This window comes from Solanum lycopersicum, chromosome 9, assembly GCF_036512215.1.
Source record: "Solanum lycopersicum chromosome 9, SLM_r2.1".
NCBI lineage: Eukaryota > Viridiplantae > Streptophyta > Magnoliopsida > Solanales > Solanaceae > Solanum > Solanum lycopersicum.
In genome coordinates this window covers 65,389,065-65,414,449 of record NC_090808.1, presented here as the reverse complement: position 1 = coordinate 65,414,449, position 25,385 = coordinate 65,389,065, and the positions used below count along the sequence as shown (strand labels likewise).

The 25,385-nt window shown below is 31.6% G+C and overlaps 4 protein-coding genes across 4 annotated transcripts; 3 read left to right on the top strand and 1 right to left on the bottom strand.

The window, feature by feature from the left end:
* The first annotated feature begins 4,405 nt into the window (after positions 1-4,405).
* Positions 4,406-5,148, top strand: LOC101246759 (uncharacterized). The gene has a single exon (XM_004247522.5). It carries the CDS (start codon positions 4,550-4,552, stop codon positions 4,898-4,900), a length of 351 nt encoding a protein of 116 aa, XP_004247570.2. The 5' UTR covers positions 4,406-4,549; the 3' UTR covers positions 4,901-5,148.
* Positions 5,149-11,248: 6,100 nt separating this feature from the next.
* LOC101250447 (uncharacterized) lies at positions 11,249-12,849 on the top strand. Its single transcript, XM_004247617.4, has 3 exons — positions 11,249-12,019; positions 12,103-12,252; positions 12,357-12,849. The coding sequence occupies exons 1-3, from the start codon at positions 11,375-11,377 to the stop codon at positions 12,639-12,641; spliced, it is 1,080 nt and encodes a 359-aa protein (XP_004247665.2). The 5' UTR covers positions 11,249-11,374; the 3' UTR covers positions 12,642-12,849.
* Positions 12,850-12,854: 5 nt separating this feature from the next.
* LOC101250159 (pentatricopeptide repeat-containing protein At4g14820) lies at positions 12,855-15,335 on the bottom strand. Its single transcript, XM_004247616.4, has 2 exons — positions 14,622-15,335; positions 12,855-14,474 (listed from the first exon to the last, which is right to left on the bottom strand). Exons 1-2 carry the CDS (start codon positions 15,206-15,208, stop codon positions 12,893-12,895), a joined length of 2,169 nt encoding a protein of 722 aa, XP_004247664.2. The 5' UTR covers positions 15,209-15,335; the 3' UTR covers positions 12,855-12,892.
* Positions 15,336-17,076: 1,741 nt separating this feature from the next.
* LOC101246471 (uncharacterized) lies at positions 17,077-24,639 on the top strand. Its single transcript, XM_004247521.5, has 6 exons — positions 17,077-17,247; positions 17,629-17,734; positions 20,013-20,057; positions 21,428-21,536; positions 23,659-23,899; positions 24,147-24,639. Exons 1-6 carry the CDS (start codon positions 17,200-17,202, stop codon positions 24,339-24,341), a joined length of 744 nt encoding a protein of 247 aa, XP_004247569.1. The 5' UTR covers positions 17,077-17,199; the 3' UTR covers positions 24,342-24,639.
* Positions 24,640-25,385: the final 746 nt, after the last annotated feature.

Below are 25,385 nucleotides of genomic sequence, written 5' to 3'. Positions count from 1 at the left end.
AATAGGTAAATTTTTGGAGAAGGACTGAAAGTGCACCAACATTACAAACATGAGAGACTGTTAGTGCTTCATGTAAAAACTCACGGATCACTTTGAGCTTTAACCCAAAGAAAAGGGACTATTTTGATCCTTTCCTCAATATATTCCCATCAAACTCAAAGTTTTTGATATTTTTATATTTTTACGGCACAAAAATACATGTACTCTCTATGTTTCAATTTATTGTGACGGAGTTTAAAAAATATAAGAAGACTAGGCTACTAAAACTATCCTTAAACTAATGATTTTTTTTTTTTAGAAAAAAACTAGTCACAGAGATTAAAATAATATAGTGTGAGCGTCTGTCTAAAAATCGAAGTTTGAAAAATATGAGAAGACTGCGCAATATTTTAAAAAATCCTTAAAATAATGATTTCTTACACAAAAATAAAAAAAAATAATGAGTCACATTAATTAAAATAAAATAAATATTAGTTATACATAAATTAAAAATATCAATATCAAACAAAATATTAAATATAAAAAAAATACTACATATTATTATTATTTTTATACATTTCACCAGACGATCAAAATTGCAGGAGTCAACTAGACGTGTTAATATAGATGATACTCATAAAAAAAAGTAGTAAAAGAACAGTTCCGTTATATATATTATTTTATTATTATTATTATTATTTATGACTGTACATTGCTTATTTATGGGGTAATAGGTAATTAGAGTCGTCTAATCTAAGTTGTCATTGGAAGTCCAACTAAATTAGACATGATGATGGATTAACGACATTAAGTCCATTAATTAGCAACATTATCACCCTACTTAATATTGATGAAAGCTTGTTTTGGCAGTCATTTTCATTTAATTATTCTATTATACTTTCTTTTGATAAAGGTATAATATATGCAATTATTTGTACCTTAATTAATCATCACTTATTATCTCCACTACTTCACATTTCTTAATTTATTTTTAACACAAGATTAATTATTATAATAATTCACGAGTGCATATATATAATTTTTAACTTTGGAATGAGGGATTTCCCCCCTTATTTTATGGTATATATATAGGGATAGCAACATTAATAGTGGCAGCAATTTGATATCTATAATGCTTGTTGACATGACTCCAAACTAGCTATAATATAAATATATTTTCCTGATTTTTATTGGACATCTAAAACAGGATGAAGTAATAGTTGGCTTAGTAATTTTCCCCCTAAAAATCAGATATATGATATTAACATTAGAATTCGACTTGTCTGTTGATTCAATATTGATTGATTATTGAGTTATTTACATGTTAGATTCAAATATATATATAGCATAACATATTGAGAAACGCTTAATTTTTCAATATGATTCATCTAGACGTTTGAACTATGATATATTTGAATTGAACGATTGAACATATGATACACTGTTCATATATATAGACACTTCCTACTCAAAAATTTTAATAAGTTTTTGTGTGTATTCTCAAGTGTTCATTATTTTGTAGATAAGTTGACTACTTAAAATATGTCATCTCATTTTACTATCTAACTTCACTAAGTAATAAATCTCTATGCATGTGTGGAATTCCAATTGATGTTGATGTTTATAACTAAAGAAAGAAAAGTGCTTATTTTATGTGAGTAAATAAATTTATCTATTTTATGAGCTTTTGTGAATACTCGCTTAAACTTTTTTTAAAATATGAACTAAAAGTGTTTAATATTACTCTTTATCATATGTTCAGATGCTTTATTAAACATATCATATATAACTTAAATGTTTAGATTAAATATACCGATAAATTCAAGGAGTCAGTTACGTATTTTTCTTTTCTTTTATGAAGATAAACGTGTGATTGAATCTTGGTATAGAATTGCTTAGAAGGGCCAATAATTGCCCTCTAGAAGAAATCATTATGGCTAATCAAGTCAAGATTATGGAAAAATGAATGAAATAAATCTTGATATAAAATGGTGAAAAGAGTCCACCAAAAACTATACCACAAAAAGAAAAAATAAAAACAGGATAAAAAGTCATAATATAGAAAATCTAGGAGTATCATACTTTATGATAATATTTTCTCAATATCAATAATGATGCTAAATCTAATCCATATTATACGTAAGAAAAGGGAAAAAAGTGAGAGAATATTCAAGCAAAGGGGAAAAATGGATTTTTTTTATATAAAAAAATCATGGGGAGTTCAATTGGGATGGTGATGTGCACAAATACTTCAACTTGAAATTGTTTTTGCAATATTATAATCCAATTACTCAATGATAATTACATCTTTTCTTTCCGCCATGTATATGATTTTCGTATTAGAATCCAATTAAATTTTGATCGCGCATTGCAGGACTCATATATGAGGGCGACACTCTTAGAAGAAATATTTTTCATTCTAATACTTGAATCCGAAACCTTTACTTAAAGGTGGAGGGATCCTAATCATCCCTATTACAACTCATTTTTTGTGATTAATTATGACACTTAATCAGGGTTCTAAACGTCGATCATACTTTTAGGGAGCGTAATCAAATCAAATTAATAAAATTATGGAAACTAACTGAAATGAGAGGTCCCATAACTACAGCCTTAAGTCTAAAGTATGAATTATGAAGGTGGAATTTGTTAAATGCCTTATAAAAGCACCACTAAGACGTTTAATAAAAAATAAAATATAATATATAGTACTAATACAACTAGGTCAACATTTCTATACAATGCTTAAAGTAATAATTTTCTATTGGTAATATTTATCCTCATGCACTTAATATTTAGCTCATTGCTAACATTTTTCAACGGATATATCACAATTAATTTGACATTATTTTCGATCAAAAATATTTCTTACTAGCCAAATTCTGATGAATTGCATAGAGAATTGGTGATTTTCTTGTATTTATAATCGATGTTGAAAATATAAATTAATTATAAAAAAAGTCGTATAAGTTTTTACACTTGTTCAAATAAAACGATAATTACCTTAGCAACTAACACAATTATTACAATTTGCCTAACTTTGGCGTTAGCTTTTGTTTTTCTTTCATATGTATATATATTTTTTTGTACGAGTAATTTTTGGATCATGTTTTATAATAAGACAATTATTGATCCCTCGAGTAACACAGAGGATGAAAAAGTGGTTAAAGTATGATTTTGAATTTGTGATGTAGATCTAATATTAATTTAATTTAATCAAATCTATGAAATGAAAATCTTTAAGTGGAAATAGTTAATACATACATAAAATAACGATATTCAAATAAATCAAGGGTACAAGAAGCGATAGATTCTAACCCCTATGCAATTTAGTGTGGTCCCTTTTCGTCTTTTGAAACAAAGAAAAAGAATATGTTAATCGTTTCTAATGTAACGTGTCAATAGTAAAAAATCATACATTATTTAATATTACTATTACAAGCTCAAATTCAAAATAGTCACTGTTATCTACTACTACTTGATTTAATTTTTTTCTAAATTTTTTATTATTTGATTTTGAAATTAATTGGACCTTTGAAATAATTTAATTATATTGTTGCATACAATAAGTGATTTATTTAAATATAAAATTCAAACCTAATCGTCACCAAAAAAAAATTTACTATAATTTTTTTGGAAATCGGTGAATAGTCCTAACCGAAAGTAACCGTCATTCAAGGCAAAGGCAAAAGCAAAAACTACCACCACCTAAAGTAACAATTAATAAATACCATAACATAAAAATAACAATAAATGACAAGCTAATAAAACAAAAGAATATGACACCATGTAGTATATTTTTCCATTGAAATTTTGTATAAGTTAGTTTGAGTTAGCACAAAATTTAAGATGGAAAGAATTTTTTTGAAATATATGAATTAATTAAATATTTTGAAGTTAAATTGTATAGAAATATGTCATTTTATTTTTTGGATCGATTAAAAAGAAAAGCGATTCATACGGAGAGAAATAAAATTTCGTTTATTCACTAATTGTGATACTATACAAAAATGATATTTAACGGCAATTAGTTAACAATAATAACTTAACTGTCATTAGATATATTTTTAGAGAAAACTAATATTTTTTCCAAAATGTCACCAAAATCTATAACGACGTTGATTTCAATGTCAATTTACTAATATCAGCAAAATATTTAACATTTTTTGTTAATGTGCATATTTCTTGTGAATAAAAATTATTTTTATCGTATTCCTTTATCTCTAATGAGATGTTTTGTTCAACCTCTTGAAATATGGAAACAAAAATATGTTACAAGTGCCACTTCTAAAAATAGACCTTATAATGTATAAATTCAAATTTAATCAGACTCGTGGACCTTCTCTCCTAGACCAAGTTGTCTAATTTTCCATTTGCCAATGGTCCCTCATAACATGGAGCAATTTATGCCACTTTTCCCCACTATAAATTTCTCACTTTCTCCCCTCTTAATTTCCCACTCTTTTTTCCTCTCTTTTCCCCTCAAAATACCTATAAAGAAAACAAAACCAAAAGGGGAAATTCTTGCCTTGAAAAAAAAAAAAACTTTTTTTGTGTTTTATTTTTTGCAATGGACATAGAGTTAGTAAAGTGTGAATGTTGTGGACTAAAAGAAGATTGTACACAAGACTACATTAGTCAAGTTAAAGAAAATTTTGATGGAAAATGGCTATGTGGACTTTGTTCAGAAGCAGTTAGAGATGAAGTTAATAGAGGAAAAAAACAATTTCTTTGTATGGAAGATGCTCTTAAAGCACATATGTCATTTTGTAGAAAATATAAATCAAATCCAGCAATTAAAGTAGCTGATGGAATGAGACAAATGTTAAGAAGAAGGTCTGATTTAACTTCATCATCATCTTCAAATTCATCTAATTCCAAGAAGTATTCAAGATCAACAAGTTCCATCTCCTATTACTAGTTATGTCTGTGTCTCAGTCTCAAACAAGTTGAAATCGACTATATGAATCATCCGGAAAAAAAGGGTTGGTGGAAAATAAAAAGGTCTAACAACAAGAAGTTTTTTTTTTTTTTTCTCATGGAGAAATCTTTTCTTGATTTCCAATTTTTCATCTTGTCTTGTATAGAGGATGTTTTTATTTTATTTATTTTTCAATCTACTAGTGAAGATAATTTTTTTGTTTTGTTATATGATTTATGTTCTACTTATTACTTTTCCTCAACTATTACTATGTGATTTTCAACTTGCTATAACAAATATTATCTTAGACACGAATAAATTAAATAAATTATATTACTTTTATATTTAAGCTTATTTCATATCGTCAGAATTAATATTTAATGGAAAGAAGGGAGTTCGTTTTTTTCTCCATTCTTTCCCTACAATTAATAATGGAGATTTTTAAATCAAGCTTGACAAAATTTTCTCCTCTTTTTTTTTTTAACAAAAGTTGGAAAGGAAGTTGATTTTATTTTCTTCATTGAGTTGATTAAACAATGATCTTTTTTCTTGTATTAGGACTTATCTCAAACTCTTTTTACCTTTAAGTTTTTGTGGTGCATTAAAAAATATTAAATAGAATATTATATCAAACTCATTTATAAGCTACATTTATATCTGTCATGAGAAATTTTTTTTTATATCTTTGATAGTGCTATATTAGATAATTCCTCCATTTCGAATTACTTATCTATTATTAAATTAACATATTTATAAGAAAATAATTATTAATGTAATGAGCTTATCATTTTATTTCTATTAATTAAGAAGTGAATGGAAAGTTCTATATTTTTTAAAATAATTAGTCATTTAATTGAGGATATAATAAATAAAAGAAATTATTCTTTCTTGATTTGTCAAAATAAACAAATAATTAGGAATAATTATAAAAAAAATGAAAAAATAATTAGAGACTCGAGGGAGTAATAATGATCATCCTATGAAAGGTCAAAAAAATTATAAATTTCATTTTTAAAGCCAGAAGCTTATTTTTCGAACTCCTAACTTTTAATTTTTTAATTTTTTTTTACCTTTTTCATTTTTTAATTAATTGATTTTGAAAAGCACTCAAATAACTAGGAAGATCCCAATGCAGATATGTTCATAATTTTAATATTTAAGGTCAACTTCCCACTAAACATAAAGATTATTATAGGAATCATATCATATGCTTCAATAACTTTATGTTTAAGATGCTTTCATTAAAAAGGTTCAAAACCTTTTTAACACAAATATTTATGTTTTCATAATTAGAAAAGTTATAATTATTTTTGATTGAACACTTATATTTTTTTAAATTAATTAATTATGATTGAACACTTATCTGATCCAGCAGATTGTATTAAGCTAAACTGTGTTGACCTGTTATTAATTCAAGTTTTAAATTTATATTAAGGATGATTCATCACAATGCCCTGTGCATGTAAATAAAATAGAATTAGTTCACCAACTATTTTAACATTTAAAGGAAATGATTTATACAACTCAACTAACACATGACTTGATTTCATTAACATTTTTTTTAACACTTTTTTATTATTAGGCATCGTTGAAATTAAAGAGAATAGTGAGACTTGAACACTTAATTTACCTATTGTGGGAGAATATTTTCACAGATACAACTGAACTCACTACTAAAAGTATGTGAATTTGCTGTCATGTTTTCTATAATTCATTATTCGAGTAAAAAATTCACGTTATATTAATAGTGAAGGTAAGATCGATCATTTGGGGGTCAACTAATACATGATTTGATTTTTTGATGATTTAGGAAAATATAATTAAGTTGATATCTTATATGATTTTTCTTGTTTTTAATAATGGCTTGCACATTTTAAATTTCCCCATGATCATGGAGCTAATTCCTATGGTGAAAGTATTGAAAGCAAAAATATGACCAAAAAAAAAAGGAAAAAGAACTCAACCATTTTTTTATTATCTATTTCAATAGGTTTATGAGGTGTCAAAATAATACACCTTAGAGTGTAGACCATTGACATCTTCGATTCCAAGTAATCTCACTCCAGTCAAGCCAAGATTAATGGAATTGGATAATTTCCATTCTACTTAATATTATTTTGTACATATATTGTGGCAGAGTCATAATTTTGTAAAGGGTGTAATTAATATAGTTTAGATTATCGAGAATATGACCTTAGATATGGATTAGAATAGAAAGTTAGTAGGTAGCCGTGGATTGTCTAGTTCTAATTATTATAGTTATAGTATTACTCATGAGTCATATGTATGTCATTTGATGCTAGTTATGTTATTATTTGTTGTGTTTTTTACTTCGATTATCATATTGTTTTGTTAGTGCGTTTTATTGTTGTTACTATGTGTTATTTGTGGTATATTTGGTTACTACTTTTTCTGGGTTGCTTTAGACTATTTTTCTCCTTAAGCCAAAGGTCTGAGGTATAGATTAAAATAATTTATGAATATTTTATTTTTTTCAAATTTTACTTTGTGAGATTAAACTTGATATATATGCTATTATCGTAATCGTCATTTAATGCCGCTTTGTAAATTACAAATATTTTTTGTTTGTGAAAATCAATGTGTTTGATGCAACGTGCCAACAATTCTTTAAAACAATATATAAATTTAAAATAGTAACCAAAACCTGAAATTACCCTACTAAACCTAAACTCACTTATTAAGACTGGACCAATTCTTTGGGTATTCTTTAAATAGGTTTAGACTAAAGTCATTGCACTCTTATCACCATTTGACAAAATAGACTGATGAAAAATCCTTCAATTATAACCATCCCTAATGGAGTGGGTCATCAAAATTTTGTTACAAATTAAATGTTATTCCATGCATGACTAACTCGATATAGTTTGATAGTATTTCTGAAAAATCTTATGTACGTCGTTGTATAAACCATATATAGAGCATGATGGTACATTACATATGGAGTGTAAAATCACCATAAAATTTGCAAAATTTAGATTAAGATTGGGCATCCATTATTATTACGATGATATAGTAAAATTGAGTATTCATTCGATTCAATGCCAGATCAATCAAATTTATTCTTGATTTCGATCGAGAGAGCTCTAATAACCAAGTCCAAGTTTAAATGGTTTATTATTGTGCCCATGAATCTTAAAAAAACAATCACATCTTATGGTCATGCACTTCTTCAAATTAGAAAACAAAATATAATATAAAAAAAAAACTTTTTTTTTTCAGAATAAAAAAAACTTCACTCTGAAAAATTATTAGACAAGTAGAATCTATGACAACTTAATATTTAGATTTAGTGGCCCCTAATAATAAGCTCTTTTTTGTGGAGGATTTGATGTATGGTCCCAATTGATAATTTTTTTGTTCCTTAAGTACAAAGCAAAATAAATTGATATACCTAAATGTTAAAAGTCAATCAAAAAAATGAAGCATGGGGACTGAAAATATCTTTTGAAAAAATTAGCATACGACATCATTTGTGTTTAATTAATAATACTATAGGCTTTCACTTCAACACGTCTTATCTATCTCGTAGACGTTCATTATAGTCCATCTCCCATTATTAAATGCGTACCCTCAAGACATCGACTATACGCTAATGCATAGATTTTCTAACACGAAAATCTACAATAAATTTCATTATTGATTAATATTGACACAATGTATAAGAAAAATAAGTACCACGTGATAAATCATAGTGAAGAGTGGTGTATAATTAATTTTGAACTTATAACTAGTCTATCAATTGAGGTGTTTTTGTATTGTCCACTAATTTAAATTGGAGAAATTCTTGATTAGGTATATAAATATATGCTTTTGGGTTCCTAAATATAGGAAAGGCAAAATGTAGGTGGGGGCCTAATATGCCAAATGGTAGTTGTTTGGTATGTTGTTAATTATAGGCTTTAATTAGATGCAAAGATTAATTGATTATCTTATAATAGGTCAATAATTGTCTCAAACAAAGAATATTTTTTATATATATATTATTACAATTTTTAAAATTAACGATTATAAATTAATGTGTGAAAAAAATTAAAGCTATAGTTAAAAAAGAAGAAGTAGATCACAATGTATTCAGATGCAAGGTTCAAAATCCACCAAAATAGCCTTCCTCTTTGTTTTTCTTCCAAATATTCATGGCCACCCAATTATAAAATATAATATAAATATTTAATGAAAGAAATAATAAAAAAAAATAAAGAATGCTATACATTGGTGTTTTTTAGTTTAATCCACATTGGACTCCATTCACCGTCTAGATTAAAGATCTATGGTGGATGGTGGAAACTTATTGAATATATATCCAATATTCACAAGATTCAAGATTTTTAGATGCCTCTTGAGGAAAAATTGGAGGTAACTCAGCAATCCTATGTTATTTTACTTAAATAGATTTGGAGAAAAAATAATCTAATGTTTAACTCAGTTCTAAAATCAACTCATGAAGGAAGGATCGTGTAAGATTATATTATGAGTTCATGTTTCCATCCAACAAAAGATATGAGAGTCAACACTCCTTATACGATAAAGATTGAACATTTAGAGTGTGAACAATATATGATGGGAGACTAAAATTGGATATGACTTCGGTATCATGATAAATAAAAAATAAAATTTTACGCTTATATTAAGTCACTTAAAATTCTTAGACGGAAGTTAGAGTCATAGGGAGTCTTGAAACAAAAATCTTAAGTGAAAAGTTTTATTATAAGAAAGTTTCTGATATAATTGAATATGACCTGATTTGAAATGATTATATCTCTCAATATATAAGGTGTTAACGGACCTATTACATATCAAACACGGGTCTAAGAGTCTAGTTTTTAATGCATTAAACTGTTTATTGATTCGACATTAAAGTAAAGAGTTAAAAATTATTTTACCAGAAACTGTCCTAACAGATGAGGTCATGGATTTAAGTCGAGTTTGACTAGCAATAAAAATAACTTTTGGACTTCAAGAAAGATAATTTTCATATTTTCTCAAAGCGACATCTAGCCGTCATTAAAGCCCATAAACGAAGTGGGAATCCCATTAATTATTACTATCATTTTTTGACTATTTTTGTGAATAAAGTAATATATTGCTAATTAAATGAAATGGGAGGAATCGGATCCAAAAATTTTAAATCTTTTACCATCAATGTATATAATGTTTAAAGAGAAAAGACATAAAGTGACACTTGAAGTTGTCTCGAAATTTCAAAAAGACACCTAAACTATGCAAGTGTCTTATTACCTCCTATACAATTCTGAACTGATATTATTACATCATTTTTTGTTCATCTGGCGTGGAGAGTGTATGCACTCTCTTAAAGAGTGTGAACAAATTAAAAAAACGATTATAATTTTATTTTTACAAGAATTTAACTATAAAATATATATTTTTATTTTTATTATTATTTTAACTTTTTCTCTTTATTATTTTCTTTTCTTTCTTCCTTCTTCAAAAGTTCATTGTCCTTCATTAACTTATCACTTTCAATGTCACTTTTTACCACAACTTCATCTCTCTTTTATTCTACTAGTAGTTTAACTCTCTTCAATTTTGAAATTATATCTAAATTTTCTAATACATTTCGAAAAATGTGATAAACCCATTAGATTTCAAGATAATTAGTAGACATTATTTAGTTTTTTATCCAGTTTCTAATTAAACTTTTTCAATTTTCGGAGAATTCTTACGCTTTCAAAATTATCATTCCTAGTTTTGAATTTATATGGAAATGAAATAAATTAAATGATGATACCTTCAAAATTTTGATCTTTCTTAGAAAAAATAATTAATTTTGTTATTAATAACTTAACAAAATCTAGAAAATAGTATAATTTTGGAAAGTAAAAAATTTGACCAAATAAGAAGAAGAAAAGAGAAAAAAAATGGAGGGGCTCAACTTGACATGGGGGTGGGGTTAGGTGAGGATGAGAGATGAAGAAGAAGAAATAAAGAAAAAAATGAAGGGAGCTTGAAAGTTGGGGTGGAAGATGAATTAAAATTGAAATGAAATAAAAATAAAAATAATGAAAACTAAAATAAGTAAAAACGTAAGAGAAAAAAATAAAGAAAAACTTAAAATGAAAAAAAATATATATTTCAAATTGAATCAATAATTGGTATGTGATTACATTTGCCATTTAAAATCTGGAATTGATCCGAAAATGATGTAATAATATATGTTTGGAATAATTTAGGGGGTAATAGAATATCTGCATAGTTAATATGTTTTTTTGAAAATTCGAAACAATTTCAGCTGTCACTTTATGTCTTTTCTTATTTTTTTTAATCTTTTCCAAATAAATGACATGATATGTAAGGGGTAAATATGTCATTACCACACGCCCCAAATATTCTACATAGGATATGACCGTTGTATTCAAATTTCAAACCCCATTTATCTTCTTCCCTTAAACAACAAAGAAACCCCAGATTTTGGGTATTTCCATAGCTCAAAATACCATGAAATCAACACCAGTTTCAACGCCGAATTCCTCCGTGAAATCATCGTCGACCACCTCCGTCATGGATTCCGAGATGAAAGACAGCTACTATTTCCCGGGATGTCGAAAAGATACCAATTGCAATTGCGAAATCTGCATAGCCAGTTTCAATGCAACTCTCGATCTGATGACTAACAGCATGCACAAGAGTTCAATCACAAAACTTTCAGCGGCTAGAGCTCTTCAATTTCCAAGAAGCCCCATTTCTTACACCCCATCGAGAACTTTTTCGACCCCCAAATCGAGTAGCAACAGCTCTGCTTCTTCGTCCATGTCCCCTCCGCTCAATTCCACTGCTAGAGGGAGCTTTCATGAGAAGGTGAAGAAGAGGAAGAGGGGATTCGGATTTGGGGTTCTATTCATGCGGTTGATTTTTGGATTGGGTGTTGTTTTAGGGTTGGAATTTGGGTTTTCTTCTGTGGTTTCTGGGTTCTTGCAGCCTCAATTGTCGCCACTAATTGTTAAAAATTTGAGTGAAAAATCATGGGGTTTGAAGGATTTTGATGAAAGATTGATGTTCTTTAAGAAGGAGCTTGAAGGTCTGATTGATGACGATGAAATATCGAATTGCAGCCCTCTTAATTCTACTTGGAAAATCAACCAGGTATAGATTTCATAAATGCGATGCATATTTTTGCTTCATGCTGGGGATACCAATATTAAGTAGATTTTTCGATTGATTTATAGGATGGTTTGCTTCTGAATTCGCGATGTACATTGTACAAGTCCAGTTCAGAAGAGTTGATTATATGGGGATGGCCTTTACAAACAGCTGGTTTGCTCACAGCTGGATTTTCTGCTCGTTCGTATACCATATTATCAGGAAGACTCACTGAGGTAACATAATTTCGACTGTTTTCTGTTTCTGTCCTATCTTTTCTTTCGAGTTTACTTCATCAAGTTAAGGTTTTGTTGATATTTTACATCTTCATTTTGAACAGTGGTCCAATGGTGAGATTGGTTACTCGATTAGAAAGTCGAATAGTTCGTGGACTCAACAAAAATGGAGTGGTTCAGCTGTGCAAATGGACCCAAATACATGGATTTTAGAGTACAGTCAAAGTCCTTTAACTGAAAATGGAAAATTGGTTTCAGCTGTGTTGGAGTTTTTGAAGTTCAGACTGAGAAGAGAAGTTCAAAAGTTGAAACAAGAGTTCTGGCTGTCATCTTCTTTCGTGGGCCAGCAGAGTGATTTCACAATAGAGAGGCTCCAGGTTCCAACCTAAATAGAATTTATGAGATAAAGCATTCTCATCCCTCATGAGAGCTCGCGGTGTAAGCTCTATATGTTTGTTCTTCTGTGAACGTTGAGAATTCAACATTAGCATCTTTTTGTACTACGTTGTTCTATGTTTCAACTGTAAATACTATATCCCCTGTAGCCAGAACTGTTCTGCCTGCACTTATTCAATGAAATTGAATGTTAAAGAGAAACGAGGTCAAAATGATACAATGTATTCTATTTCACAAATTGCTGTTACCAATAGTCTTTACAAGAACAAGAACCGTCTCTGTAATGGTGAAATCTAGTTCTATCTCTTACAACAATTTCTCTCTCAAACACCTTAGATGCCAACTTCATAAAGTTGTGGCAATCCTCACAGATCCTTAAGTTCTTAATTATATGGATAGGTGATCCCCTACTACTTTTCAGTAATCCGTAACAAAGAGCCAGCTTTTCGCTGTGCAAAAGAACTATATCCTTCTTCTCGTCTTCATCAACATCAATTAAAACAACACTAGTGTTTGGAGCATAACCGACCTGCATCAACTTGCAAACTACCTCATCTAGCTTTGCATAGATGTCATCAGCATGTTTATGACTCTTATCAGCTGTTAAAAATTTGTGTATCTCATTGCCCATTTCAATCTTACTGTGACCCCGTTCCTTCAATATGCCTTTGTGTTTCATAAGTTGTCTCACCTCCCCAACATTTTCCCATCGTTTTCCTTTAGCATAAAAGTTTGATAAGAAGACATAAGCTCCATCATGTTCAGGATCTAACTCGAGGAGCCTTTTAGCAGCAAATTCTCCTAGTTCATACTCACCATGGATCCGACAAGCAGCCATTAGTGAACCCCAAATGACAACATTTGGTGCCATAGGCATACTCTCTACCAGCTCCAGGGCTTCTCTGAGACGATTTGCTCGGCCATAAAGGTCCACCATGCAACCATAGTGTTCAAGTTTAGGTGTGATTTTGTACTCATTCACCATTGATGAGAAGATCTGTTGTCCCTCATCAACTAGTCCGGCATGACTACAAGCATATAGGACAGCCACAAACGTAATCCAATTGGGCTCTTTCATTTGACGAAAAAGCATCAAGGCCTGATCAGCCTCACCATGAATGGCATGTGCACTAGTCATACTAGTCCACGAAATAACATTTTTCCTTCGCATTCGACCAAAAACTTCTCTTGCTCCGTCTAGATACCCACATTTGGCATACATATCAATTAGGGCATTATTTACAGGCAAAGCTTCTCGAAATCTGTACTTATCAACAATCATATGGATTCTTTTTGCTTGATCCAATGCGCCGAGATTAGCACAGGCTGAGATAACACTTAACATAGTTACTTGGTCAGGCTTCACTCCAGATGCCTGCATTTCATCAAGTAACTTAAGACCCTCTTGTGGTTGGTCACTCTCTGCATAGCCAGATATCATCGCACTCCAACAAACCAAGTCCTTATCTGTTATTTGATTAAAAATAGAGCGTGCAGCTTCGACTTGCCCAGCCTTTGAGTACCCTGAAATCATGGCAGTTGATACCACCAAATTCTTTTGTGACAGTTCGTCATACAAATTCTGAGCCAAATCCATGCAGCCACAACCTGCATACATGCTGATAAGAGAACTTTGCAGACGAGAATCAGCAATGATATTATTCTCTGATATCAACTCATGAATCACTTTCCCAAGAGCTAAGTTTCCAGTTTGACCACAAGCAGATAGAATGGTTGTGAAAACTCTCGAGTCGGGTTCCACATTAGAGCTCCTCATCTCTTCCAACAGCACCAATACATCATCAAAAAGGCCATTCTGACAGTAACTGTGAAACACACAGCAGAAAGGTCAGCAAGCTATAACTAAGAAACTTAATAAACATCTTTGAAAATTCATCAACTAAAAATGATTCAACAACAGCAACAAAATTAGTCAACTTCTGTAATAATTAAATGGGGATATAACAGCATACCCATCAATCATTATATCCCAAGTGACAATATCTCTTTCAGACATTTTATCAAACACCAACCGCGCATCTTGAATTTGCCCACTATTTGCATACATTCCAAGCAGAGCAGTTTGAATAAACGGGTCAGAAATAAACCCAAGCTTACAACCCAACCCATGAATCTCCATCCCTTCACGCAACGCGAACGCCCTCGACGCAGCTTTCAGCAATGGCGGGAAGCTAAACCTGTCAACTTCCAACCCATTTCTTCTACCATTCTCCAAAAACAATAACGCATTATGGGGTTCCTTAGAACGTGAGAGTTCACGAAATAGCTTGTTGATGAGATGGGTTCGTGGGTTTTGCAAAGTGGAGAAGATGGACAGCGAATATTGAAGGCTTGAAGGTAAAGGAATTGACGAAACAATGAGGTCGAAAAGGAGGGAACCGGAATCGGAATCGGACAAGTTTTGACGGAGGATTTGGGTGTGGACTTGTTTGAGCTGAGGGAGAGAAGTAGCTTTGGAGATGGAGGTGGATAGGTGGATGCGGGTTGTGTTGGGGTGGGTGGTGGGTGGGGTGGTGAAGGGGTGGGTCATTATAGCCATGGCATGTGGAGGGAAGAAGAGCAAAGGTGCTTGGGAAGCTCTACAATGGAGACTTTGGGGTGTTTGATATACTGGTATTCATTGGAGGGAATGTGAGCTCTGCATTTTGGAAAAAAAATATTTTGTTGAATTTTAAAAACGGAAAAAGGTGTAAAATACTCTCAAAATATTGAAAATGGTACAAAACTATACTTCATCCAACTCCAAAATATTCTTTTTATCGGTTTATTGACTTCAAAATACCTCCATCCACCTTTAACTTTAAAATTGACCACTTATATAACGATTTTAAATTTAAACTATTTTATATTTTTTTCAAATGCATGGCGCTCAAATATTTATCATAATTTAATTTATTAATATCATTTATAAATCAACACACTACCCACTCATTAATAATTAGATCTCACCCAATTAATAAATCAATTTTACTATCAAAATCGTCCTAAACACTACTAAAACAAGACGAAATTGTTCGAGTCCGAATGAAGCCCCAATCTAATTTAGGTTGAGCCGCATATTTGAGAGGACGCTTTCAATAGCCTTCTTTTTCAAGCTTGAATTCGAAATTTACGATTAAAGTAAAGAAGTAGCATATCCCGAATTAATTCATGTTTTTTTAAAATAAATATTTATGATTTGTTTTAAATATTAAAACTTTATTATATTATTTTAAAAAAAAAATTATCTATCAAGTACCATCACATAATTGAGACAAAGTAATAATTAAGATGAACATAATGTTTAATTAGTAATGGGTGGGTAGTGATTTATTTATAAATTATATCAATAAGTTAAATTATAACAAATGTTTGAGTGCCATGTATTTTAAAAGATATTTAAACAATTTAAATTTAAAACTTTTAGATAAGTGGTCAATTTTGAACCCGTGGATGACAAGGGTATTTTGGAGCCAATAAGTGAATGAAGCATAGTTTTGTATCATTTCTAATATTTTAAGGGTATTTTAGGCCCTTCTCCCTTTTAAAAATGATTTTCTTCAGCCGAAAGGTGGAGGTAACGTATGTGTACTATATTCATATTTTTTTAGATTTTAATTGTGAAGAAATATAATGAATATATTTTTTATTGTATGTGTCAAATATATATATTAAATTCTATCAAATTCATAAATATGCTAGTGATTTTGACTTTGATGACACAAAATATATTTTTAATAGAGTTAAATGTCTTTTCAATTCAAGAAATACTAAAACTGTTTAGAGTTAGAAGAACTTTGGATAAAAACAACTCAAAAGGTACTATACTTCAACCCCAAAACTAAAAGACGTGACTTGAAGAATAGATTCTGAAAACGACAGTCTTCTAGATATAATTTTTTCGAACCTTGATTATTTAGTCCATGATCCATTGGATAGTCAATGCAAGACCTATTTGAAGCATGAACTATCAATATTTCCTCTTACGTCCATGTTAATACGAATGCAAAACAATTCGACAAAATTGTTGCCTCAATCATGATTGATGGATATCAACGAAAAATATTTTCAAAATGAGTTGATTACGTAAATATACGTGTTTGATGAGATAATACATATATTAATATATTCAATTACACATAAATTTAAAATTTACTTATGCACACTTAGAATTGAAGTTATGATACGTCTCTAAAAAGGCCATTCAGTCGGGTTATCGAGTAAGTATCAATAAAAATAAATTCAAAATAAGTTCACTCTAAGTAAATATATGTGTTCTATGAGACAATTGACGATTGAGTTAAGCAAAATACATATTCAATTTTATACAAATTTAAAATATATTTATACACATCTAAAGTTGACATCCGGACTAAATTAAAAATAATAATATATGTTTATATATCATGTCATTTTAAAATAATTTTTATGGTACCAAAGAGTTGTACTTGTTGACCCGATTTGTATCCGGATCCCCGATTACGCTCCGGATATTATAAGAACCATTATACCCACCTTTGATCGGATCAGACCCTGAAATTAGGCGCAACAATGGCAGACTCGCTCATGGAATTGAATGAACTTCTCATCTCCAGAAAGGTTTGATTTTTTCTGACACCAAATGTTTCATGGTGAAATGGCTACCCAATTTTCTCTCTTTTTTCCTAATCAATTTGGTGATTTCATTTGTTCTGTGTAATCTTTGTAATAAAAAATCTGGATGAAGGATCAAAAAAATTGATCTTTTCGAGTTTTATACTGAACTATAGGTGTTTAAGTTTCATATATGAACAATTGATAATTGAGGTGCATTTTGATAAATAGTTGGTGGTAGTTCAACTAGAAAACTCGCACACCTAGTTTAAGTATGAAACATGAAAAAGGGGATATTTATGTGTGTTCTTATCATTAACTCAAATTTTTGTCGTTGTAAATTTCAGTAACCTTTTGAAGATATAATATGCTTATTAAAATTCATAGGTTAATTTGACAACTGAAGAAAGTAAACTACTAAATTCATGGAAGCAATCTGCTGTAAGAGATTTTGGCATTGGTGCAATTGGTGCTTCCCTTGCCACTTGGTTAGGTACAAGTCCTACGTATACTTGTCAAATTTGTTTGTATCATTGGATAATTTTTTCTTAATATTGGTCAATTTTTATATTTTGAGACATATATGCTGTTCTTTATTCACTTTGGAAGAGAGTGAAGTAATTAAACTGGCCAAAATCTTTAGTTTTATCGAAATCTATTCAAGAACGGGAACACAATGATGATGGTTATGGAAGTATGAAACTACCTGTTAAGATTTTGGACATTTTTTCGGTCTTCTCTTGTTTATAAATTTGACGTGGCTATCTCAGCAATGATGATTAGTCCAAGAAGATTCCAAACAAGAAAAAGGTCAAACCTTGACATTGTAATGAGATTGTATAGCCTTTATTTGGGTTGTGTTCAAACGTTAAGGTTGAAAATGAATTCATTCATGTTTTCTAGAATAAGGTCTTTCTGCCTGAAAACTGAGGAAGAGGGAAGACTAGTTTGAGATAGTGACTGGAGTAGTTGTTGTGGCAACATAAAGGTAGATGATGCTGGCAGAACTGGTCTACGGGAAAATGGAGGAAGAGGGAAGATGAATTTGAGAGAGGTGGATGGTTGCTGGAGTAGTTGTAGTGACGACAGAAAGCTAAAGGATTGTTGCAGTACTGGTTGCTAGGAGCAGATGAGTTCATTTTGATGATATTCAATTTATACAAAATGGGGGTTTACCACATTTTATAGGACTTCATATTAAATATAAATGTCGTAAAGGAAATGAATGAAGAAGATGTCACTAGCGTGAAAATAGTATTAGGTGATACAAAGGAGTTTCCCTTAACAATAGGCTTAGACCAGGGATTTCATTGAGCTCTCCTACTTGTTTACCCTAGTTATGACGAGCTAACCAACACAATTCAAGATGAGGTCCTATGATGTATGTTATTTATTGATGATATTGTGTTAATGGTTGAAATTAGCAAGTGTATCAATCAAAAGTTTGAATTGTAGAAAGGTACTTTAGAAAGCAAGGGTTTTAGGATATGTAGTAGTAAGATTGAATACATGCATTGCAAGTTTAGTCAGCATGAGAAGAAAGAAGTTAAGGTGAGATTAGACGAGATTGCGGTGCCAAAATGCAAACAATCTAGATATCTAGGTCGATGTTATCAAGAGAATGAATTGATAGATGAAGATGTTACTCATAGGATTAAAACTAGATGTTTGAAATGGAGAAGTGCTACCATGATTTAATGTGATAGAAGGGTGCCTATCAAAGTGAAAGTTAAGTTCTATAGGACAACTATAAGACCAACTACATTATATGATAGTGAATGTTGGGCTGCTAAGGTCCAAGATGAGTGTTGTGGAGATGCAAATGTTAAGATAGATATGCAGTCATGCCGTCATGCAATATTACTTTAGATTAAAATTGACCACTTTTGCCAGAAAGTGCAAGTACCACACATGAGGATAAAATGCGAGAAGGTTTCTTGATATGGTTTGAACATGTCTTGTGTGCGTCGACATGTAGATGCATTGGTCCGTAGGTGTGAAACAATAGTAAGTGAAGGTGTTAAAAAGCGATGGGGAAGACCTAAAATCACATGGAGGAAAGTTGTCGCGAAACATCTACAAATCCTTGGTATCAATGAAGACTTAGCTAAAGATACGACACAAAGAAAGAAAAGATTCATATAGGTGGTCTACTTGTTGAGAATAGGTATTAGACTTGTTACAGAAGTTCTATTATTGTTATATTATTATTATCTATCATATATCTTCAACTTATTTTTGATGAAATGGAATGAGCTTAAATGAAGAAGTGGGGTTCAATTCATATAGTCGACCCCAACTTATTTGGGAATTGGGACTGAGGCATAGTTGTTGTCTCCATGTCAGCTGACTAATATTTAAATGGGTGAATAGATTGCTAATTTCGCAAAGTTAGGGTCAACTATGGACTTTCCCGTTTTCTTATTTTCCATATGTCTCATTTACGTGGAAATTTAAAATGGAGAACTAGATAATATGTCAGTTGCAGCTTTGTTAGAAATGAAGGGCATATATGGTACATTTGTATATCTATGAAGTCATTTAAAATCAAACTTTTAACAGAGTATATGGATGACTAATTTCACAAATCTTAGGGGCTATTTCTAAATTATCTGTGATGAATATTTGCTGCTCAGGAAAGCAACTTCTTTTCCTTTTTTAATGTTTTCACTTCTTTTATGTATTGCTTAGCTATGTGATTGCCTTCCCTCCCCATATATATTGTTCATTAAAGCCCCTAATATTATTATCTCAATTTGTTTTTGTTGAAGTTACTCGAAGACTGCATAACCTATTCCGCATCAACCTTGCAGTTGGTAAGTCAAAATGCACCCTCATCTTCAACCTTACTCTTTCTTGTTTTCCGAATAGGTAAGTATTACTGATGCCAGGAAAAACAGGACTAAAAAAGTGTTGTGATTATAACCAAAAACAAATACAGAAGTGAGGACAACCCTGACTAGGTGACTATCTATACAGTCGTTTCATAAACTGTAACGGTGATTCTGAATCTTCAATGCTTCCACTGTACAGTTTACACCAAAATGAAATCATAAGAACACAGTCAGATATGATCGTCCTGATTGAGCTTCTCTGGTCTTCAAAGCGTCTTTTGTGCTTTTCATCCATATATACGACCAAATAGCCGCTGGTATGGTGTTCCAAGTCTTCTTAAAATGTTTTGGCAGCCCTTTGCTTTTCCAGCAAAGAAGGAATTCTAATGTTGATCTTGGCATACCTGTGAAGTGTGAAGTAATAACTAATATGGCAATGTATAAAAAAGGCGGTTGATGCCTTCAGAACTATTTCCTCAGAAATACCATCCATTAATAAGTTTTATGCCTTTCTTTTCTAAATTTTCCCGAGTTAGACAAGCCTTCTTGGCAACCAACCATACAAAGCACATAACTTCAACAGGAGCTTTAGAATTCCAGATCTGCTTCCAAGAGTTTTGTGCTGACCGGTTCATCTCATTCATAAACAGATGTAGCATCCCTTAACAGTGAAAATACCATCAGTTTGCCCTTTCCAGAAAGTCTGATCCTCACTGTTGTTTAAACCTATAAAATCAGAGAGCTTACTCAGCCTTACCCTAGAGGATAGGGAGTTGTCTTTCTCATGTTCTTGTCTTTTACTCTTACATATTGGCCACCAACAATATCTATCTGTCTGGTGTCTGTTTTGTAAATTCTGAAATGATGAGTAAGCAGTTTGATGGATGCCTGTCAAGTGCTCAATTTATTCACATATTTACTTTTTAAAATGGAAAAATTTTCAAGTATTGCAAGAAGTAAAAGCTAAACGAAGAATTCAATGGTTTGTCTAGCCAGATTCATTTTCATTTTTATCTTTCCTCTTTTTTACTAGTTAGTTATTAGCTTTCTGATTAACGGTTTGACATTTCCTGAAGCAACCCTTTAGCCCTTTACATGTATAAAGAAAAAAAGATGGACATTCTTATTTCAAGGGCTTTTGCAACTCTGGAAACTTGTAAACTCTGTTTTGCACTATATATGTCCCGTTTATGATAGGCCTGCCAATCTTTGTATTTAGGATACTTAGTTCAAGAAACTCGTTTGGCCTCAAGTTAGTAGGAGAGCTATTGATTTCTGCTTCAAAACAGAGAACATTTTCGGTTGCTTTTCCTAAGTGTATTGCTTAGTTTTTCAAAAATTTCTACCTCCAGGTGCTGGTTGGTTCTATGGCAAGTGGAGATTTGCCAAGTCTTTGGATTCTGGTGTTGAACTTATTCTCTCTCAGCATGGAACTCGTCTGCAAAAGGAGCTGGGGGAAATGTAGGTCCTCAAACACACTTCTTAATTTTTTTTTATTTTGGGGCTAAGTAAATAAGGTGATTTTTAGCCCTAAAGATGAAGTGCTTCACAGTGGGAATGCATGCATGACTTAGTACGATGAAACTTAACCTTGAGCACCCCCAGATAATCTTACTTGCTCTACTTTACATTGAAGTTATATTTTCTTTTTGTTTTTTCCCAAATACTAATCTTGAGCACCCCCAGATAATCTTACTTGCTCTACTTTACATTGAAGTTATATTTTCTTTTTGTTTTTTCCCAAATACATCCTCTTTCATTGATAACATTTCGTGACTAGGTTCATTTTCCCACAAATAGAATAAAGGAGATCAGGAATACTTTACTTAATTTAAGCAATGCACTCCAAAGGGGATCTTAAATACGTTTCAATATCTTATTCTCAGAAAAGCAACCAACGGCCTGCAGGTGGGGGTTGGGGGTTGGGGTGGGGGTTGTTAGTAAGATTTGCAGGATCATTTCTTTCCTGAGTTTAACGGGTTAAAATCACTCCCCCCTCCATCTTTGCTTTGAAAATTTAACACCTAACCAAACTTAGAACAATGACATCCTTCTAAGTTTGATCAGTTGGCCTGATTGTTCTAGCAGGTTATTACTTGTCACCATACCATGTGAAAATGGGGAACTATAATTAATATAAACGATAATCCTTTATGACAGCTACCTCTATAGCCCAAGGAGCAAATTCAAGAATTTCAAATTGTTCTATATTCTGGATATTCGAATTGCTTTGCATTCTGGATATTTGAATGAGAAAGATGCTAAACCTTTGACAAGGACTGAATATGTCATACTGTTCCCGTTTGATAAATAATTGAGTTCTCAAGATCTTAATCCTTGAGTAGCTTTGTACATGATAACTTGGGCCGTAGGAGTTTAAACGAGTTAGTACTACATCTTTATCTCTCTGAGCTATTTTGCTGGATTCAACTTGCAGTAGGAACACGTTGACTGGTCAGTTATGCTATGTATATGTTCTCTGATTTTTCTTCTTCTTTAGCTTCTTTCCTTGTCTTCAGTAGAATAAGAATGACTGAGAAATGTGAATAGTTGTGCTTGATGTAACCTTAGATAGCAAGAAATTGTCACCGCAAGAGTGTTAAACTTTAAAATATGCTGTAGTCTAGAGTACTCTAGATAGCAAGAAATTGACCTCACTGGAGAGCGTTTAACATTTAAGTATGCTATTGTCTAGAGAATGATCTGAGTTTCTTACTTCACTTCAAATATATACATTTCATATATTTCCACTAAGTATAGCAATTTTTGTACACACTCGTCATGGACTTATACTAAGCATCACTATATCTCATTCATATTTTAATTGGTGGGAATATAAAAATGAGAGCTATATTATCACTTCATGTTTGAAGTCTAATCCTCTATATCTACATGCTTAAATCTGGTTGGACACTTAAATCTGTTCACTTTGTTGGAAAGAAGAACAACAACTAAAATATATTAATTGATGGCAGAAGAATATATACACACAGAGAATAACATGGAAAAATGGAAGTAGTAGGCATCCAGTCAAAAGCGAGAAAGAGTAGATTGTTCATTTGTATGCCTGGTTAAAAGCTTGATTTATTTATTTCATAGTATTGCCTCATGTTGGGCTTGACCACATACCTAGCCTCTCTCAAAATATATATGAATCTGGTATAAGTGAATTTTATGCATCTTTAAACTAAACTAACTACTAAATTAATGGGAAACTCGTTGCACAAAATAGGTAATCCTGGTGTGGGCATACTATTATACTGGTGAAGGATGTGGGAGAAACCTGGCGAATCCAAGGAAACTATATTATCTTCCGAGTCTTTAACTACTGATAACAGGAGCACTTCATAGTTGTGTAGTTAAGAAAATGAAACAAAAAGAAAATAATGACATATATTCCTTGAAAGGAAAAGGTTTCAGTTACCTTTAAAATAAAAGCCTTCGATACTCGTTGCAGTTATTTCTTTCTTTTCATTATGTATGAACTACTGATGTACTGTTCTATGACGATTGAAATTGAAGTATCAGGCTATCAGCATGATTCATTTTAACTATGTACTGATGTAGTATTTTCTCATGATAGAATGTTGAAGAAGTACCAGCATAATCCGCCTGTATTGCAGTTCGTCTCCAAATACTTTTACTCTGAAAATGTTTATGATGATGATTCAACAGACAACCCGAAACCGAGGTGGCGTTTTCGAAGTACCTATGGGGAAATTTTTTCTTCTCACGAGGTAGAAGGTGATGACTCTTCCAGTAAGAAATCACATTCAGAGAAAACTGATCTAAGGAAGACTAATCTTGAGAGAAAGCAAATTAATGTGAGTACTCTGCTTCTTCTATATATAACATTGAAGATGTTCAATGGACACTGGGGCCTGGTGATCTTTCCGTTGTGCAACGTTGTCGTAGGAATTATATAAGAACACCAAGTCCAGTGTATATAAGAGCGTAAGAAGTCGTTGCTACCATCGTTTATCAGAAACAAATCCAGTTTAGTCTGTCATACTGCATTATAGTAGAATCAGTTTAAGTTGCTTTTACAAGGCTGTGTATTGAAAATTGTAGATGAATGGTGTTGGTGCTGCTGTTGCTCTAGAGTCAACCGAAGACCCATTTGATTGCATACTCGGACATCAAGTGAACACCGAAGAGATTCACCACCCTCATGCCTCTAGCTCGCTACCTAGAAGGCGGAGTCATAGCACCAGACGGTCTCATAGCAGGCGTCGGATGCATCGCCACGAGAACATGGAATGTTGAACTTTTAACTTTTAATTGGCGGACCTTGATCAATGCTAGATTGACTGATCTCTCTTTGGGGACCAGTCTTGCATGCCCTGTTAAATGTAATCTGCAGCAAATTCTATGCTTTGAAAGTGACATTACCAAAGAGCTGGTTATATATAGTTATGGCTCAGTGGCTTTTGTGATGATTAACTTATTTAGTAGAAATCAGTTATGGATTAATTTAAAGGATAGCCAGCATAAATTATACTATAGGATGCAATGCAAGATTCACATAATTGAGTCAATTTGAAGCATTTTATATTCAGTGTTATGCAAATATTTTCATTGTTTCTCATGCTTTACACTTTAGTATCCTATATCTGTAAGTGCTCTAGTGATCTACCCTTTGATCTCGACAACAACATAAATAGTGTAATTCCACAAAGAGGATTTGAAGAGAATAGTGTATACGCAGATTATACTCCTATTTTAGCAGGTAGCAAAGCTGATTCCCCGCTCGTTGGCAAGTGCCTTGGGCCTTGCCTCTCTTCTCCAACAATCTTGACGGAGTGTTTCGTTCATTTTATTTTGGGCAAGTTATTTTTTTTTTCAGCCTCTCTTTTTACTTTTAAACACTTTCAATTTGAAATCTAATCATTTGAGTTCGCAACCCTTCTTCACCTATATTTTCAGACTCATTTCCTTTCTCTTTTGAAATAATCTTAGTTCAATCATCATCGACAAACTCATCTCAAATACACTCCTAGACAGCAAAACACAAGTTATCGCTCAGTTTCACGAAAATGCCTTTGCTATTAAAAGAGAACGAGTTTTCTCTATCTCCGCAACTCGAGTTGACACATGATCTGGTAAAGCTATTCAGTAAGGAAAGATTGATTATCCTTCAGCTCAAGAAAAAAAGTATAACAAAGCAATTCTAAAAAAAATATATAAATAAAGAAGTCATAATAAAATATTATGCTAAAGATGCAATATTTAGGAAAATTTTATAATCCTAACCGAAATTATTGTTTTTTTAAAAAAAATCTTTTTCTCACACATACATAACTTTTAAAA